This window comes from Ambystoma mexicanum, chromosome 12 (genome assembly GCF_040938575.1).
Source record: "Ambystoma mexicanum isolate Mex_15411 chromosome 12, UKY_AmexF1_1, whole genome shotgun sequence".
Taxonomy (NCBI): Eukaryota; Metazoa; Chordata; class Amphibia; order Caudata; family Ambystomatidae; genus Ambystoma; species Ambystoma mexicanum.
Window position 1 is genome coordinate 664,942,209 of NC_090936.1, and position 20,523 is coordinate 664,962,731.

At 46.4% G+C, this 20,523-nt stretch overlaps 1 protein-coding gene across 1 annotated transcript in view; it reads left to right on the forward strand.

Annotated features, from left to right (window-relative positions):
* Window positions 1–20,523, forward strand: part of DLD (dihydrolipoamide dehydrogenase) — a 644,498-nt gene that overhangs the window by 280,175 nt on the left and 343,800 nt on the right. The window contains exons 7-8 of the mRNA XM_069629155.1: window positions 1,395–1,538; window positions 1,889–1,990. Of these exons, the coding sequence (XP_069485256.1) occupies window positions 1,395–1,538; window positions 1,889–1,990 (246 nt within the window). The remainder of the gene's footprint in view (window positions 1–1,394; window positions 1,539–1,888; window positions 1,991–20,523) is intronic.

The following is a 20,523-nucleotide window of genomic DNA, read 5'->3' on the forward strand; positions in this document are numbered from 1 at the left end:
TTACGTGCCTACAGACCTTCTTCCCTCCTAGACTAATCCTGGCAGCTCTGTCATTGCTACCTAACCTTTTGGGTCATTGAGGCCAAATATAAGAATTGGAACCATGTACAGTAAAAGGAGTCTACTGCAGTTCTACCATAGGTGGACTTAAGTAAAACTCCCTAACATCTACCAACAAGCCCCACCAATTTGGCAACAGCAAAACAAGTGTTATAATCCACAAGCAAGGTGGACCGGACAAAAATCAACTAAGAATATGTTTGCTGGGCACCTCAAGCCCATGTTTCTATCTCCCATTGAGACTGTTCCTGTCAATGCTTGTGACATGAATAATGCAACTGTAACAGCTTGGTTGAATCCGAGGCAGCGCTCGTGAACTGTGCTCACGCAGAGGACCACAGTCCAGCACAGCAAGAATTTGTGACTAGTAGGCTGGAGTCTGAAACTGAGCACTCACAAATGAGGAACAAATGTGTGGTTCCTCGTGGAGCAGCCTTTCCACCAGAAACCGTGCAATGATTACAAGATGATAATGCGCGGAGTTGAAACCTTGGGCCACAGACATGTGCTTGTGTTCATAACACAAATTAAAGTAACTGAGGGGATTGGTAGTTGTAGAGCAAGCAAGCCATTCATACAGTTCAGAAGAGGTAACAGAAGATCAAATGAGGGGAGGTAGCAAGAACATCAGCGTAAAAGAGGGAGAGGAGTTCTCAGTGGAGCAAAGGAGTGGAGAGGAGATGATGAAAACATCAGTGTTGTAAGGATAGGAGGAGGCAATAAGTGAGCTGCAGTCTAACTTTGAGGAGGTTGAAAGTAGAAAAGCGGAGATGATGAAATGGTGCAGTGGTTAAGAGAGGAAAGAGGAGAAAGGGTGTGGTGAAGGGAGAGGAACACTCAGTAGTAATAAGGAGGTATGGAAGAGAAGAGGACTCTGCTGGAGCAGAGTATCTGAGATTCACGAGTTGGTGGAGGAGGCTAAGCCCAGTATCTGGGTGGCCAGGGGATCGTGAAGCCCAATGTCCATGAAGCCCAATACCATCCTGAGAAGAATCTTGAAGAATCAGACAACTGTCCCTATCCTGACGAATCTAGGCCCTGAGGCCTAAGCGTTGTTCCAAATCAAATGGCATGTTTTTATATGATTCTTATCTTTGCTAAGGTTTAAATTATCTCAGACTATTTCTCTTTGATTTCTACTTGTTATTGGAGGAAATTATTAGGGATGACCTCAGGTGGTCAAAGTCTGCATGCTCATTGCCAATGAAATGTCTGCAAATCTATAGTATAACCTAGATGATATGTTGAAAATCGGGGCCCTCTACCATGGTAAGATATAGAGTAAAAATTGCATTTAATTTGAAAGGATTGTCATATTTTTCTCTATATGTAAGGTGGTGCATGTCCAAGGTTATGGAAAGATAACCGGCAAGAACCAAGTTACAGCAACAAAGGCAGATGGCAGCTCACAGGTTGTCAACACGAAGAACATCTTGATAGCTACAGGTTCAGAGGTTACACCTTTTCCTGGAATAGAGGTATGTATAGTCATTGTTTGATAATGAGCTATACATTTACTTAATCATGGTTGTGTGCATGTCCTGTAACCTTGCTGAATGTTGGGCAGTTCTTCTGTATTATCTTGTGACTACACTTATGAAGCATCATGTCACTGCATGTAAAATGTGCTCTGCTGAATGGTAGCCAAATTTCCCTGTCTTCCGAGTATTGGTCTTCAACTTCACACCCGGCGATCAAGTCAAAATTGAGAATTTACAAAATGGTTATTCCTCATTTTGGTTAGTTGGGGAGAGCATTTCTGTTCATGGGTCTTCATGTTTTCAGCCAGAATCTTGTTCATTCTTGTTATATTTTGTAATGTTTCTAGGTTGATGAAGAAACTATCGTATCATCCACTGGTGCCTTATCATTGAAGAAGGTACCTGAAACAATGATTGTCATTGGAGCAGGTGTTATTGGTGTGGAATTGGTAAGTTTTGTATTTGAATTGCCAAATCCTTTATGATCTCGCTTCCGTTACCTTCTTCGATTTGTGTGTTGACTTTGTATCTAGATGTGATAAAATCTCATTCATTAACCTAATTGGGGGAGCAGAGTATCTGGGAATTAGAGGGAGTCATCTACTTAGTAATGCAACCCCTGGTGGTGGCGTGTGTAGGATCTCTGAGTCTGCCTTACTTCACCTCCCTCTTCTGTAAAGGATTTTCTGTGCTGTCTGTAGTACTGAGAATGGGGCAGTGTAATGATGTTAAAGGGATAGTCCAGTAAAAAATGTTATTTTAAAAATAGATAGGCAACATTAAAAAAATACTAGCACTTTTTTAAAAAAACTTCCTATGTAAAATTTTGAGCTATTCAAGCTCAAAATTCGCAAAAGCAAGCACATGGGCGCATCCATTTTGTGAAATGGATGCCCGCCTGTGCTGGCTTTTGCTTTTGCAGCACTAATGAAGGAAAAGCCAGCCAGCTGTAGTAAACAAAAGCTACCACTGGGTGGCTTTTCCTTAATTGGTGCCGTGACTCGGAGGACGCGGACCGGAGACCAGAGCAGGAAAGCTGCAGCTGAATCTCGGTAAGTGCTATTTATTTAAAAAAAAAAAAATAAGCACTAGCTGTGTTTTTTTTTTCTAAGTTTTCTGGGCTGGAGGAGCCCGGAAAACTTGGAAATAAAACCGCAGCTTTAAAAACGTTGTATTTATGTTTGCGGTCGCTTTTGAAGCGACCACAAACATAAATACGACGTTGTGTTTGAAAACGCTGCGCTTTTTCTTTACAAGTTTCTCAGGCTCCTCCGGCTCGGAGGAGCCTGAGAAACTCGGAAAGAAAAACCGCAGCGTTTTCAAACACAACCGCGTTGTGTTTCTGCCTAAGTCTGCTTTCCCATTTGGGGCTCTCGGGCTTCCCACGGGGGGCCCGAGAGCCCCAAATGGGAAGGCAGATTTAGGCAGAAACACTGCAGCATTTAGCATTTCCCATTTGGGGCTCTCGGGCCCCCCGTGGGGAGCCCGAGAGCCCCAAATGGGAAATCCACTGTAGGCAGAAACACTGCGGCATGTAAACACAAACGCGTTGTGTTTCTGCCTGCCTTGGCTTTCACTTTGGGTCTCCGGTGCTCCCCCAAGGGAGCACCGGAGACCCAAAGTGATAACCACAGCAGGCAGAAACACAACGCGTTTGTGTTTGAAAACGCTGCGGTTTTTCTTTCCGAGTTTCTCAGGCTCCTCCGAGCCGGAGGAGCCTGAAAAACTTGGAAAGAAAAACCGCAGCATTTTCAAACACAACGTTGTATTTATGTTTGCGCAAACATAAATACAACGTTTTTAAAGCTGCGGTTTTATTTCTAAGTTTTCCGGGCTCCTCCAGCCCGGAAAACTTAGGAAAAAAAAACGCAGCTAGTGCTTATTTTTTTTTTTTTTTTAAATAAATAGCACTTACCAAGATTCAGCTGCAGCTTTCCTGCTCTGGTCTCCGGTCCGTGTCCTCCGAGTCCCGGCACCAATGAAGGAAAAGCCACCCAGCGGTAGCTTTTGTTTACTACAGCTGGCTGCCTTTTCCTTCATTAGTGCCGCAAAAGCCAGCACAGGCGGGCATCCATTTCACAAAATGGATGCGCCCATGTGCTTGCTTTTGCGAATTTTGAGCTTGAATAGCTCAAAATTTTACATAGGAAGTTTTTTTAAAAAAAAGTGCTAGTATTATTTTTTTAATGTTGCCTATCTATTTTTAAAATAAACATTTTTACTGGACTATCCCTTTAAGGGTACATGCTGGCAGTTCACATATGGAAGTAACAGGAACGCTGACATGGCGCGCAAGCCTGCTGAAGGATAAGAAGAAACACTTGCCATGAATAGCGGACATGCACTAGACTGGAGGGGAGTGGGGGACCTCATGAACCAGCTGTATAAACGCAGTTAAGCGAGAACAGTTCAATGCCTGCACAGGTGGATGTTAGAGTAGATTTCCTTTTTGGGTGAAATTCTCTCCACCTGTGATTTCCCCAACACTTTTTGCTGGACTCTTGGTTTTTATCTGACTCTTCTGAGTGAGGGTTACCATTTTCCACACTCACCTAGTCTTTTACTCTGTACTTGGGAACCCCTTCTCTCTTTTTGATACCCTTTTATGGATTTATGCTTTCCTCCATGTTTTCGGGCTTTTACCTTTTACTATTGCAGCATACAGCACTTTCTGTGCAGTGTTGCTGGAAGCTCCTGGAGCTTCCTTTTAACAGAGTTAAATACTGTTACCATGGCAGGGGGGCACCCTTTTTGTCCCTTCCTATTTTATGTTGAGATCGTCACACCCCACCTTATGTGGAGTGCTGAGGGGAAACGTGGTCTCCCCTTTCTCACTGGTTGAGTAACTTTTAGTTACTGTTACAAGTTCAGCTGACAGGCTGGTGGCAGTGTACCTATTTGCATAACTTTGAGGCCTTATACCGCAGGCTGTCTTCTCAGCAACTGTTGGGACACAGGGGTCACCATTTGTCTAAAATGGTTGCTGGACCTTTTCAAGCCCTATTGATGATGACTTGCTGTTATGTGAGCTGTCTTCTACCTTACCGGGTGGGAGAGGTTCTGATGGGTCTTTTGTCTTTGCCAGGCTTTACTTGGAAAGCCTGCCAAGGCTCTCTGAGTGCCTGAAAGGACAGGAAGTGGGGGAGGTAACCAAAACTCTCCTGCTCTTTGTCCTGCAGTGTGCCTCCCTGGAATCAGTTTGAATTGGGAGGCTGGTTGTGCCCCTGGACAGCTGCTCCCCAGCTTTGCATGAGAGGCTTGAATGGCGATTGGTGGGCTCAGCCTGTTTTCTTGCATAAAAGGAGAGGGTTCTGGAGCTGAACCTCAGTCGACCACTAGACTGAAGATCCAAAGAGGAATTGGAAGAAGTACATCCCAGCAACTTCCAAGGGACTGCCAGAGCCGTTGAGTGACCACTGAACACCCCCCCCCCCCAAAATTCTGAATGACAGGGTAGATCTCTTTTAGATGACTGAAGGCCGCCTGCATTTTGCGCCATCCCACAAACAGCTGTGACCTTCCCGGGCTGAAAACTCCCAATACCTTGGGACCTATGCTATTTTGCGGTGCAATGTCATGTGAAGCGCTGCACCAGCTGATCCCTCATGGGCATCCTTCTGGGCCTTTCCACTCCCTGAAGTCCCCTCACCTGAGTCGAGGACTGAGAACCGAAGAAATGTCTCCCGGACCATAACCGCTGCTGAACCGAAGCTTGTGTAGGGATCCAACGCACAGGTGCCGCAAAAACCCACTGCTGGGCATCCCACTGCCCAAGTGCATTTGCCTGTCCCCTCAAATTCCTTCGTCAGCCATTCAAGCCAAGAAGACCGAATTGGGGGCAACTGTCGCCTCACCTTGGGGACCAACCTGCTGCACCAAGTTCTTCATTGATGAGGTACGGTTCCAAGCCCATCTACTTACCTTGGTCTTGTTGCGTGGCTCAGGTGTTCTTGGAGGACTGCAGTTAAGCTGTTAATTGCCCCTGCCCTTCCAAGGTACTCCGAGTCCTATAATGTTAATGTTAAAGGACATTTGTACCGCGCACTATCACCACCGGAGTGGTCCCCTGGCACTCTGGCGGCTCTGAAAGAGAGATGTTAGGTGAGTTAGTGGGTAGAGGCTGGAAAAGTGCAAGAGTGTAGTGATGTGCTGTTGGCAGGCTCAGTCTGGTGGGTCCATCGGCTGGGCCTGTGGTGTATGCGGCCAGTAGTCGTTGTGTACTGATGTGCGAGTCTGTGTGTTTGTTTTGTTGTTGCAGTGTAGTGAAGTTTGTGCGGTTTGTTGTGCTGGAGGTTTGTTGTTGTGTTTGGTCTGGAGTTTGAGAGGTGTATGCAGAGGAGGAAATTGTTAGTGGTATTGGTTAGTTGGCATCTCTATCCTGAATTGACCATTTGGGCTCGCGAAATTTCACCCGATGGGGTGCTTAGGCACCCTGTGCCTCTGAAGGTTCCTGCCCATTTTGCATTCGAGGCCCCTTGAACATCTCGCTGCCTCCTCCGCCCGCTCTGTCAACAACCTTGCATGTTCCTCATCCCCACCCACATGGCTAGTGTGCCTGCCATTCTCCATACCTCAGTTAGTGTGGTGATTGGTGGTATCTCGCCAGTTCCACAACCCAGTGGTACCTAGTTGTATCTAAACCGGCGGTTGGGGATGGTAAGGATTGGCTGGGGTTGTTGCCTCCGTCTCCATGGGTCTTGTATGTGAACCACTCTGTCCGGCGTCATCCCTCCCGCTGCCCTGGATGCTTCTCAGTCGGTTCTGGGAGCTTGTCAATGTCCTTTCCCGTTTAGTCATTTTGTCCTACTGTTTCGGTTTAATCGGTGGTATTCAAGAACCAAGTTTTCAGTAATTTTCTGAATTTAAGGTGATCTTTGGTGTTCCTTATTTGTTTTGGGAGGTTGTTCCAGGTTTTTGCGGCTAAGTGGTAGAAGGCGGTTCCGCCGAGTTTTTTCTTGATGTAAGGTTTTAGTTCCAGGCGTATTTCGTTGGTTGACCTGAGGGGTCTCGTTGGCTTGTAGATTTTCCTTGTCCGCAGATTGCCCTGTGCGTTATGCACATTGTTTTGAAGGTGGTACGATGTTTTACTGGGAGCCAGTGTAGTGTTTTTAGGGCAGGGGTGATGTGGTCTCTTCTGGAGAGTTTGAGGAGTAGTATGGCTGCTGTGTTTTGGATCCGTTGTAGCTTCTTCAGTAGGTATTCCGAGGTAGAGGCTGTTTGCATAGTCGATATTTGACATGAGGGTGACGATAGTGAGAGTTTTGTGTGTGAAGGAGAGGAAAGTTATTTTCTTGCCGTGTGGAGGAGGAAGAAGCATTTCTTGACTGTTGCGTTTATTTGCGGTTCTAAGGTTAAGGTGTTATCCATCAGGACTCCCAGATGTTTTACTACCTTAGACGGTGATGGTGCGGTTCCCATTTCTGTTGGCCACAGGATGGCGGTTTCCTTCTCTTCGTCTTTTGATATGATCATGATTTCTGTTTTTCCTGGGTTGATTTTCAGGTTGTTGGCATTCATTCAGTTGAAGACTTCTTTCAGACAGTTGGTTAGGTCTGAATGATCGGCTTGGGTGTCTTTGATTTTGTAGATGATTCGAGTATCGTCTGCGTAGTTGTAGCATGTGATGTTTTTTTTCGTGAAGATTCTCATAACTGGGGTTTGGTAGATGTTAAAGTACAGTGGTGATAGTGAGGATCCTTGTGGCACTCCACAGTCGTTAACTTGTGGGGTGGATTTGAAGGGTTTAATCAAAACGGTTTCTGTTCTGTCTGCTAGGAATGATTTAGTCCAGCGTAGCACTGTCTGTTATGCCTATGTCTTCTAGTCTTTTGGTTAGGGTGTTAAGGCTGCGGAGAGGTCGAGCAGAATAAGGGCTGATGTTGTGTTGGAGTCTGCGTTTGTTTTTAGGTCGTCCCAGATGGATAGTAGTGCTGTTTCTGTACCTCTTGTGGGTCTGAAGCCGACTTGAGCTTGGTCTAGCAGGTGGCATTTTTCGACGTATTCTTGGGTGGGTTTGTATACGTAGGTTTCAAGGAGTTTTGCTGTGTAGGGGATGTTAGAGATTGGTCTGTAGTTGGAGAGGTCATCTACGTCGCTGCTTGTGTTTTTCAGAGGTAGTTTGATGTAAGCTGATTTGAAGGTCCTTGGTACGGTTCCTGTTGCTAGTGATAGATTTAGAAGGTTTCTGTAGAAGTCCGCTGGAGTTCCTTGTGCAAGGATTGATTTGTAGATGTCCGGGGGACAGGGATCCATCGGTGAACCCGCTTTCTTGCTGTGTTTTACCAGCATTGCGAATCCCTCTGCTGATATTTCTGGAAAGTTATCGAGTTTGTGTTGCGGTTCTGAGATAGGTTTGTTTGGTTGTATGTTGCTGTCGGTTGGCCTCTGTTGGATGGTTTGTCGGATGTCATTGATTTCTTTTTTTGTTGAAGGGGTCTGCATGGTCATTGCAGAGTTTCCACAAGGGGGTTAGGGTTTTGTCACAGCCTGTTGGGTTTCTCATTTATTTAATGATGTAACACATTTCTTTTTGTGTGTTGGTGGCCTTTGTGATTCTGCCATCGTAGTGCCTTCTCTTTGCCTTTTAGTATTTCCTTCTTGTATGCACGGATTTGCTTCCGGAACAATGTTTTTTTGTCTTGGTTGAAATGTTTTCTCCATTCAAGTTCCATCTTTTTTGTTTTTCTTTTTCATGGTGTTTAATAGTGGGGTAAACCATTAAGCCATTGCTCTTTTTTGGATGGTGTAAATGGTTTTTCCGGGGCTATCTTGCCAATTGTATCTGCGATCCATTTGTGTAATATCTCTGCTTTCCCATCTAGATCATCTAGCTCTAATTATGTTGTTGAGGGTTTGGTTAACTCCAGTTGTTCGAATAGGTTGCTTTCTTTGACGTCTTTCCAGTTTCTTTTTGTGGTGTTTGAGAGTTTAGGGGGTTGGCTGCAAAGTTGCGTAGGCAGAGTGATTACGAATGGGATGATGAGATGGTCGCTCCACAGTATTTGTATTGGTGGTGCCGTGGTGATGAGTTTTTCCTCGGCGAAAACTACGTCCAGAGTGTGTCCTGCCGAGTGTGTTGCCCCTTTTACTAGTTGTCGTAGTTTCATGGAGGTGAGTTGTTCAGTCAGTGAATTTTGGGAGTTGGCTTGAACCAGATGTTGGAAGTCCCCCAGGATGATTAGGTGTTCGTGGTTGATGGCTTTGTTGGTGATGGCTTCTATGAAGTGGTCAACGAAGGATGGATCGTAAGTTGGAGGTCTGTACAACAGGATGAATGTGATGTTGGTTTTTGGGCTCGCTGTTAGGTGTATGATCATGGGTTTGCAGTTGAGGATGTGGAGTGGTTCGTCTGTTCTTATTTTTAGGTGTTCTTTGAATGCTATTGCGATGCCGCCTCCTCGTTTTTCCTGTTTATTTGAAGGCATTGTAAGTGAGACGTGGTATCACAAGTATGACACTGACACAAAAGGTACGATTTGTAAAACCTTTATTCAATTCTCAGGGTTTGTAAAACCTCCTCCTTTGCCCCATAGCTAAGATGGGAGTAGTCTATACTATCAAATAATAAAGAAAGCGCAGTCTTAGTCAGTATCTGTCAAATCAAAATGGCCTATGCTAACAAAACCTAATGCCTGCCTAAAGTGTGCAAAGGGGAATATGTATGCGAAGGAAAATCAGTGTTAGAATATAAAGAATCAAAGTTGCTGAGTCAGCTCTCCTCCCCACATTGGACAGCACATAGTAATGCGGTCCCCATAGATAGGATGAAACACTCTGGCTCAGGTTCTCAAAACAAAGCAGTTCAAAACGTGGATCGAGGCCCGCTTGGCCTTCCACGTTAAAGTCACTTTTCCAGCGTTCCAAAAGTTATTTCACAGTTCAACAAAATGTTCACGCAGACCTCCCTTGATTGGGCTCAGACCTCTCAATCACAGCACTTTTAGGGGTTCCCTTCCCCTAACTTATCACACTTCCGGTCTCCCTCAGTCGGGCTCGGACATTTTCCTGATGTCAAAGACTTTCGAATGTGCAAGGCTTTTACTATAGACCTCTGCAGGACCACTTCGACTTTCCCTTTAGCTGGCACTCTTGTGTTATTTGCCCCAGTGTTTCTTGGTGTGTGTAGTTCAATATCATAAGCACAATAGTTCAATATTCACTTTCTACTTCCCCTTTTTCCTGGGTCAATCTTGATCATCATGTTTTTAAAGTTCATTCACTTCGTTGCTTTATGACCAAAACATTTCACCTTTCGCAGAGACTTTTGAGTGGGCTGCTTCCTTTCAGCGGACCACTACGCTACTCTGGATCACTGGCTTCACAGTTATCAGTAATTTAAAGTTCACACTGGGTCTGCCTTTCTTCACTTCTCATCCACTTGCGTGCAGTCTTCACTTGTAAGATATATTGTTGCCACTTCAATCTTTCCGTAACTCATACCAGTCTTTCATCTCGCTTGCCAACACATCAGCTGTGTGCATTCCTTTATTGTCTTTGCCCTTTTAATTCACAAGTCCAGGTTAATGCCACAGGCTTGGTCTTGCCTCACCAACTCTGTCGTTCACCTGGGAGGGTTGCGGGTGCCTTTGAAACACAATGCAGTCTTGTCTGGGATTCGAACTTCTCCACGTATCTTACGGTTCTTTGGAGGTAACACCCTCCTGCAGGGAACTCCTGGGTTTCTTTACCCTTGATTCTCGTCCCTATATCTGTCTCTCTGTTCCAGTAGGTTCGCCTTCGCCCCAGAAGTTCTGCTGCTGCTCGGGTTCCACCTTGCTCAGGGTGTGTGTGTCTATGCTCCGCCTTTTATCCCCGTGAGGAGAGCTAATGGGTATCGGATGTATGTGATTAAAGTCCAGTGCCTGACTTTGCCTAATCCGATTAGGACATGTCCAATGAGAAGGGTTATCCTTGTTACTCTGTTGCCCTCTTCTTCGGCCCAGTGTTTGTTTTGGAAAAGGGGGGATGGGTTGGGACATCGGAGAATCCTATGAAATAGGCTGGGTCATAGGTACGGGAAAGTGAGAATACCGGATCTCACCATCAGTCGCCTCATCCCCACTCCCCAAAGGCCCCTCACCCAGGGGACCCTCCTGCACTGGTCCACCCCCAGGGTCTGGATCCAAAGGCGATGGCCGTGCCCTGGCCATCTGATAGAGAGATCCCTGGGACTAGTAGGTGACACACCCTTTGGTTGCTCGCTGTCCCCTTGGTTGCTCACTGTCCTCTTGGGGCGAATAACAGATTAGGCTCTAAATTGTGAAAACTAGCTACTACCTACCTGCAACCCTGAAGACACCCTCATAGACCTTTTTCTGTTTGCTGCTTGCCTACCGCTTTCCTCTTCAGCCCTAGGTCACTGTATATCCAGTGCCCGCTTTGACTCTTTTTGGCTCCTTTACTATAGGGTTGAAAGAGTTAACTAACGTTGCAAGAGCTAATTTAAGATTCCTCATTAGTATTAGTAATTTTCACTAACACTTGCGTTGCTTTAAGTGTATTCTACTAGGATTTTACTGTGTGGATAGTACTTGAATGACTTTTTCTAAAGCTTTAGTGTATATAAAATAAATATTTGTATATAACTGGTAGTGTGTCAGTGTTTCCTTGAAACCATTGTACGCTCTGGTTGCTGGGTGCCTCACTACATAACTTATCAACCCCTAGACTAAACCTAGCTGCTCAGCCATTGCTACCAAACCTCTGGGTAGTACAGGCTAAACCTAGGGGGTTACAACCTTGACATCTAGTGGTGTTGCAGCGGTTGGATTGTGTAGTTTTGGACACACAAACTTGGAGATACAAGTGTTCAGGCAAGCAAGCCTCTAAGGCTGGGCAGCAGAAAGGTTTTGTGTAAGAGTAAAATTGCAAATTCTGTAATATGGAGAATTGTAAGCATGATTCTCTTGTACTTGTTAAAGTTGAACAACTTAAAGAATGGTGAAAGAAAAAATGCCTCTGTCCAAAAGGCAACACAAGTGCTTTCATCTTTAGAAGTCCCAGAGTAGGCCAGTATCACCCAGATTAAAGATTGATTTAGTTTAAGGTTTTGAAGTTGATATTGATTTGAGTTAATTGGGTGAGGAGGAAGAAATTGAATTGGAGGAAGACTTGGCACCAGCTAGAAGTACTTCACCAGCCCTACCTGCCATGCCCTCATCCCCACATACCATGTCTTTGTGAGTTAGATAAACTAAAAGCAAGGATTGTGGAAATAAAGTTACAACTGGAGCACAGAAAGCTGGAATTGAGAGAGAAAACTAAATCATGAACTAGAAATGAGGAAGAGGTGTTTTTCTAACTGTCCTTCACTTTCAGGGTCCTCTGGTGGTGATGCTTCCAGGACTAGGAAGCCCAAGCTCCCTAAGGAGGAACTGGTGAGTCAATATAATGTGTGATGAATCCTATGGAGTCCTCAAGGTCTCCTCTCAAGTAGCCAGGGAAAGGCAGATGCTTCCTGGCCTGGGGGCAGTGTTAGCCGGGAGGATCACCTGGGAGGAGAAGGGCCCCAGAGAAACGGGAGGACTTCATTGGATGAGACTCAGTACTTGCCTACCTACAGGAAGGGAATATCATTAGTGCCAGTACATGTACTGGTATGTTGTCAAAGAGAACGGGTACTCCCTAAAGTTAATTGTAACAATGTGAATGGAGTCAATTATAACTGCTCATGTATTAAGTGTGAGAAAAGCCTGTATAAAATTTGTATCACTCCCAGAAATAGGAAACCCTATGAGTCCGAGGAAAAGCATGCAGAGAGGTCTTGTAAAACTATGCTTCAGGAGAAAAAAGGACTTGGGGGAATTATTATTGAGAAAACTGACTTGTGTTATGAACTTCAAGTCCCAGAATTCCTAGAGTACTGGGACGAAGAAGAGGGCTGCAGAGGAACAAGGTTGCAGAGTGCAGCCCATTAAGGTTTATGACCCACACCTGTGGATGGCAGAGAGATATAAAAGGCCCCGTCAGGTGCAGTCCATGAGACCAAGGTCGAAGACAGCGAGGCAGTAGCAGGAGAGCAGCAGTAATAGTAGTAGTAGTAGTAGTAGTAGCAGTTTGTGGAGGAGTTGTGGAATCGACATGAAGCAGCAGAGGAAGAAATCATGGCACAGCCAGGATGCCGGAACCAGTGGCGAGCGTAATTGATGCCGATTCTGAGAGGGTGAAAGCACACCTTTTTATAACTTTACCCATTGTGAAATGTTCAGCAGTGGCAGGCCTGCGTCAGGTCGCCAAGGAGATCTCCGCTGCAGAGGTTGCACACCGGAAAGTGTACGTTTCTGTGACTTTCCCTGTGGTGAAGTGTTCAGCGGTGGCAGACGAGCACCGGATCGCTGTGGGATCCGCAAGGGCTCTGGAAGTCAGACATGGGAAAGTTGCCGGGCCATGCACCAGATATGAAGCAAGACGAGCTTGGAACAATTGGGGCGGGGCAGTGTTTGAGGTTCATGGATGAGCACAACAAACCCGTTGAGTTCACTATTTTGTGACCCTGGAGCACTTCATGATTACCTGTTGCCTGAAGCCAGACTCCCGTTTCAATATCGAACTGATGTAAAACAAATTACTGATCATGATGCATGCAACTGATATAACGCAGGGCAGATGGCATAAAGAGACTTTAAAGGGCCCACCAGAAGGAGGTGATTGGTTATCACCCACTATATCACAATCTCACAAAGGGGCAGTTTTTTCAAAAGGGGAACATAAACTACTATCGGCAAAGCCAAAATGGATGCACATTAAGGCAATGTCATGATGCATACCCCCGGGCATCCAGACCATGTCCATCAGCCCCGGGAGCAGGCATCATGTCGCCTTGAGAAAACCCAGCAACCCCTGCTAGGGGCTGTCTGGTTCAGTCCTGGCGCCAATGGCGCCAGGCTCATATGAAACATCAGTCCTGGCGCCATAGGCGCCAGGCTCATAGGTGCACACTTACCTGATGCAGACCATGCTGCAAGAAGATCCAAACCCATGTGAGGCCTGGAAGGGACTACTTTACCTTGGGGACTATTTTGTTACTCAGGTGTGGTCGGGGAGGAATACCTATCTGGGACTACTTTGGAGGCTATTTAAACCACGCCCAAAGTGCAGCACACGCTTCGCATTATTCTGCATCCAGCAGTGTAACGCTCACCGTGCCAGCAGCAGCATCCAGCCTTCTGCCATGCCCACCTCGAACCTGGAGCACCTAGAAAGAAGGAAAGAAGCAAAGATTAGAACAAGAGTATTACCTGATTTCTTACCTGATTCCGGATTCATCGCATCTTCAAACCAGAGGAAAGACTTTGTTTTAAACGCGTCGCAACGCCAGCAACAGCGCCGCGCCATACTCACTGTTCCACGCAGCATCTCTTCAATCCGGCGCTGTCTCCATCTTTACATCGCCGAATCCCGGCACCTAAGGGGGACAAGAAACAACAAGGTGAGCAGAGAGAACAGACAGAGACAATCGCTTTAGCCACTATATGCTTACCTAATTTTACCGCCAGAGGTATAATTCATCAGCACGCCACCTCTTCTAATGCCGCACCTGTAAGATAAGGAGAAAGCAGCAAGTTTAACCCTTGGCATTATTTACCGGACAGTTTTGGGTAACACAGACTTTTACCGAAGCGCTTTCAGGTGTCAATCTTCTTATTGGGTCAAAGCTGCAAAATAAAAGAGGAATTGGACAGGAGTGAATTCCAGACATTTTGAACTCTTATAAACTATATATTTACGGCTCTTCGCCAGGACCTTTTGGAGTCAGGATTCGTCTACAACTCTTCCAATATCTTCAGGCCAGTGAAGTAACTGGTCATCAATGCGCCCCTGCATGCTTCGCAGGATGGTGGGCTCATCCTTCAAGAATATATGGTGAGATTGCTGAAGGCGCTTCAGAGGTGATTAGTGGGAAGGACATTGGGTGTGCTATCACTTGAATCCACAAGTGGCTAAATCTATCTCTCCACTTGTAGGAGAATATTTCTACGGGCAGAGCAGACAAGATTAGGAGGGCAGATCCAGTCAGTCATCACTGCACTACGCATCACATGGGTGGAGGCCGCAGCAGTCCGGGTCCGACCGACGCCCCTGTGGGAGCCAGGTGAGCGTAACAGGCAATTGAGAAACAACAAGGGTTGCCTAAGCCAAGATACGTTAACTTCAACTAGCAGTCTGTGTGAAGAATATTGTCCAGGTGTAGAGAAGTTTTAAGCCCACATTGCCAAAGAACTGTGAAGATGAGTTATTATCAGCATTTGGTTAATAGAAAGGTGGAACAAGATTGACAGGTGGGCTGCCCTTCTGATGCAAGAGGTTTAGGAGGAAGGACCCATTGCTTGTCTTTCGTGTGGAAAACACTTCAGTGTAATTAATAGCACCAGTATGATTCTTGCATCACTTGAAAAAAGTCGTAAACCTAAGTGTGTGAAGCAGAAGACATTGTTAAAACATTTTCAGTTGACCCTTTCCACAGAAGTACTAAGAGGTAGTAGTTGGGCCTGGCAAGAAGTATACCAGATTTTAGAACTTTGTGCCAATTATTTCTGTTCAGGCAGGAGACTATACCCGCACAGAGAGCTGCAGTAGTTTATCTTGGCTGGGAGGAGAGTATACCAGACCAAGAGCATTTGTAACCATTGGTCCGGTTCTGGCAGGAATTCACCGGGCAGTGTGCTGTAGAAGTGGTAAAGCTGGCAGGAGAGTAAACCAGGTGGAAGCTCAAAGTTCTGTGGTGGGGTAAAGCTTATGACCAGGTGGTGCCAAAATATCTTGACAAAGAACTTCGTTTCAAAGCTAATGAAGTTTTCTAGCGGATGTCTGTTTTGATAGAGTAGAACTGAAGCTGAAGTGTTGCCAAAATTGTTTTGAACTTAATGAAGTTCTGAACTATTAATTGTTGATGACAAAAAGCTGTCTCAAGCCCTTGACTACAAGTGGGAAGAGGAAAGGTTTTTTAAACAATTGTGAACCATCATTGGAATCCAAGTTGGAACTTTGTGTTAAACTGGATTAGAAAGAGAACTGAGTGGAACTTTTGGTTAGGGCAGAGGATTTCCTTATCTTTTTGAACATTTAAAGAAAGACCTGCTTAAATCTGGGGAAAGTGAGTTTGCCCAGGTTATCGGAAGAAGCAACTATTGTGGTGTCACTTACACTGTTATATTTGTTGTTGTTAAACTGCCATATATTTCCTTGTCAATTTATTTTGTATGTAAGTGTGAAGGACAGAAACCTTTTTGTTTTGCTTTAGTTTATTTTAAGCAGGGAAGAGGGCGCTAGAGAGCCATCCAAGATGGTGTTTCACTAGCGAGCTCCGTACAGTCCCAGAGAAAGATCTTGAAAATATAGCTCTGTAAACTTCCAAACTCCCCTTAATCATTGAATGGTGCCACATGAACCCCCCCTGCCCTCCGAGAAGCCCTGTGAACAGTCAGCTGGGCACTGTGTGCAGCTACATCCTCTAACAACTCGATCTTGCAGTGGGGGAAGGGCCGCGACCCTACCGCAGCACGGAGCAGCTACGACATCGAGGCTGAGCACCAGACGAGCCCCAGCAGGAAGGTCCCCCTCCACGGCCCTCGCCGTGACCCCAAAAACCGCTGTGCAGTGCCTCGATCGCGCCTAAACGACCTGCAGGGCGGAAAGGTGGGTCGCTGGCAGATCGGCACCCAGGAAAGAAGACTGCAGCAGACCGCGGGCCTGCAGCATCAGGCGCGGTGGAGGCAGTCGGGAACCCGAACAAACAGCCCGGACCCCCGGGCTGAAAGCAGCGCAGAACACTGCTGGGCACCGCCGGCCTGTGGACACTGCGCAACATCGAGGAGGCGACAGAGAGGCGGAGGCCACCGCGGTCCGGAGACATGCGACCAGGAACCAGGTAGGAGCGATGCTGGGTGCAATCCTTCCTTCACCATCTTGAGACGCTCCCACAGCCGCGGATCCCCGCGCCCTCATCCGGCCCCCCCAACCCCCCCCCCCCAAAAACACTATAACCGGCCGTGGGCCTCCGGTTCCTCGAGGACAGGCGACTTGGGCTCCCCCCTCCAGATACACTGCGTAGGCCAGAATAGCCAGCTGATCCCACAAAGCGGCAGCTTGTGACCCCGCCTATAATAAAAAGCACCCACAAAAGTCGAGATAGCACCCCGTTTCTTCACTAGCAGAAGAACTGCATAAGGAAGGTCAATCTCACTAGCAGGCCGGGACAACAACAGAAATTAGAAAGGCCCTTTGCGCCCACAAACCAGAGACCGCCTGAAAACCTCAACAAAACCCAACCCAATCGGGCAGCAGGCAGAACATCAGCGACTCCACGCGATCTCCCACCAAGCTTGCCCGCGCAGCGTCCATCAACGCACTGGCCAGACTTGAAAAGCACCAGCCACAGAAACTCGCCAACCAGCCATAGAAACTCGCCAATCCTGGCACACAAGATCTTAGCTATCCCTAAAGAATATAACGCCTAAGCCGGGAGACCTAGTCATCACCCCCAGCAACCCAAAGTGCACCCGATCCATCATTCAGGAAATCCCTCCACCTCCCTAACTGCCTTGACTCATCACTGTGAAGACACTATCACCAATATGGGCAAGACTGATCAATTGCAACGTAGATTGACATTTGAGACCGGGGCCATAGCCAAAACTCCTAAGCAACCAAACCACAAGTCTGCCCTAACACCAGATATGGAACAAGATAATGAGCTGCCGCCCCCCCAACCCCTGCAGCCCTCGACATAGAGAAATAATTCTCGTACTCAAGTCATGCATAGGCAGTCTCGATTCTAAAATTGACACCCTCTCATCCAAAGTGGACCAAATATAACACCACCTAGATAAGCACGGTGAAAGACTGAACACCATTGAACAGAGGGTCTCAGACCTGGAAGACTATGTCATCCCTGTCAACCAAAATAACATCACTAGAGCGCCAGGTGAAGGAAATTGTTGCTAAAAACAAAGATTTGGAGGGGCGCAGCTGCCGCAATAACATCAGATTGGTGGTGGTAAGAGAACAAGCCCCATCAAAGATGGAAGACTTTGTGGAACGGATGTGCAAGGATATTTTCGGAGCGGCTGCTTTCTCTCAGCTGTTCGTTGTGGAAAGGGCAAATAGAATCCCAACCAATTGCCCGATCCCAGGAGCAGCACCCCTCCCAATCATTGTCAAATTGCTGAACTTCAGAGACTGCAACCTAATACTCAGATTAGCCAGAGATCAAGGCGACATCCTGTACGGCGGAGACAAAATCCAGTTATTTCCGGATTTTTCACCAGCAGTGCAAGGGTCGTGCAGAGCCTTCGGAGGGGTAAAACGCCGCCTTGAGTGCATCATGTCCCGAAGCAGTACCACTAGATCTCAATGGAGATTCAAACACTGGTCCCTCCAAGACCAGGTCTTTGCCGACGAACTACGAACTGAACTAACATCCTTTGTCGAAACGAACCAAGGCACTGTGGCATCTGCCGGAACACTCTGAGAAACATTAAAGTGCTTCACCAGAGGGGTGTGCCTAGCAAAAGAAAACTGGATCCTGAAAGTGATAAGGAGAGAACTAAATACTAGCGAAGACTGACTACAAATGCTCGAACGAACACTATCGCCTGCAAACAACCCCAACACGCTGGCAGCACTCAAAGTGGAACTAGAATCCTTTAGGAGGATCGTAGAGAGAGAAATTAAGTTCCTAGCGAGCCACCACAAGATTTGATAATACAGTGAGAGACAGAGGCCCGGAGCACTCCTGGCAAGATTGGTCATAACAGAACAGAAACCCACATCAGTTGAATCGGTCTTTAACCAAGCTGGCAATATCTTGTATTCCTAGGAAGATGTAGTAGAAACATTCCGCAAGTTCTATCAAAATCTATACGATTCACACTACACCGTAATTCCCGAGGAATTGGCGCAGTACCTAAATACAACAGAACTCTACTGGACAAGCACCGAACTCGAACTCTGAGAACCCCTGAACGCACCCATCACCAAAGATGACATCCTAGAGGCAATTAAAGAATTACCAAACACAAAAGCCCCTGGCCCAGACGGCTTAACAGGCGAGTTCTACAAGTTCTTTGCAGACCTCCTAGCCCCGCTCCTGCTGCAAGTGTATGAGGAAGCTATAGAGAAAGACCAACTCCCACCAACACTCTACATGGCAAACATTATTCTCCTGCATAAACCAGGCAAACCAAAATAGGATTGTGCCTCCCACAGACCCATATCATTAATAAACCTAGATAATAAAATCCTTGTTAAAATCCTAACCAAGAGACTGATGCCACTAATGCCTGCTATGGTACTGGCGGACCAAGCAGGGTTTGTCCTGGGCAGAAATACGTCATTCGGTCTGAGAAGAATGTTTGGAGTGATGGGAGCCCTCAACACAGATCAGGCAGTAGCGGTGTTACTGGACGCTGAAAAAGCATTCAACTCTGTTGAATGGCCCTTCCTTTTTGCCATACTGGAACGGATGGGCCTCGGCAAACGGTTCATGCAAATGATCGGCCTCCTGTACAAACGACCAACGTCCAAGATAACACTAGGGAATAAAAGTTCCACTGAAATACACCTACGGAGAGGGACAAGGTTGCCCACTGTCTGCACCTACGGAGAGGGACAAGACAAGGTTGCCCACTGTCTGCATTGCTATTCGCCCTGGTTATGGAACCCTTAGCATCAGTACTCAGATTATACTACTTACAGAGGCATCGCACTCGGACCACACAAATTAGTGGTATCACTATACGCGGACGATATCGCACTTTTTCTCTGTGACCCTCAAGACAACCTAAACCCAGTAATGCGAGCAGTGCTCAAATTCGGCAACTTCTTAGGTCTAAAAATTAACAACTCAAAATCGATAATCTTCCTTCTCGCCGAATCAACTAAGGAATTCAATGACTATTGATTTAATTGGCAGCATTCAAAAGTCAGGTACCTAGGCATCTTGATGTCCAGATCCAGCACCGACATTATGCAAGATAACTATGAAAACACGCTAGATATGATCCAAAATAAAGTGAACAGGTGGAAAGCGCTCCCACTCACGCTCTGGGGAAGAGTATCCCTAACTAAAATGGTAATTCTACCCAAACTACTTAACCTATTTACAAACATCCCCCTAATACTGCCACAGCGGTTCCTACATCGAATTGGAACCATAGTTCTCGACCTAGTCTGGGCAGGCAAAGTTGCCAGAGTGGCCCACAGCACCATGATCCTTGACTGGCCCTTCCGGACATAGAAAGCTACTACTGGCCAGCACAGGCACAATACCGCACCCACTGGTACGCTGTACATTTCATTCGACCCCATGTACAGATTGAGAGAGCCCTGGCAACCCCTCATCTCCTGCGGGCGATTATATTTGGCCAACAATCACCCTCAACACCAATGAACACAGTGTTTATGACTTACATAATCTGGAACAGAATAGCTAAAAGAAGTGGAATCCAGACTAGATACTCCCCTCTCCTCCCAGTGAGAAGCGTCCCAGGAATCCCAGTCGCATCAGAAAAAGTATTCCAACAATGGACCAAAAAACTGCAGATGAACACATTAGGTGATATCTTTCCAGATGGAACATTCTTGTCCATGCAACAAGCCCGTGATAAGGGAAGCAACAACGCTCTGGATACTTTCATCTACTACAAGATTCGGCACACCATGCCGACTATTATCTCCACAGTCTCACTCCAACCCCCAACCTTACCACTGCTACATGGAGTAATTCAAGCCCAAGGTGAAGGCCGATTGGTCTCGCACATTTACAAAACCCTACTAACCGAAAAAGTCACAAGCAGATCAAATTCCAGAAGAAGATGGGAAAGGTCCTTAAACATCACGATTCCTGAAGAAGACTGTATATATATTAAGACTCACTAAAAATGTTGCAATAAACACGAGGTATAAAAAGATACACTTTAACTACGTCCATTAAGTGTACCATAACCCAGCAAAACTTCATGCCCAAAGAGCAACACTATCCGCT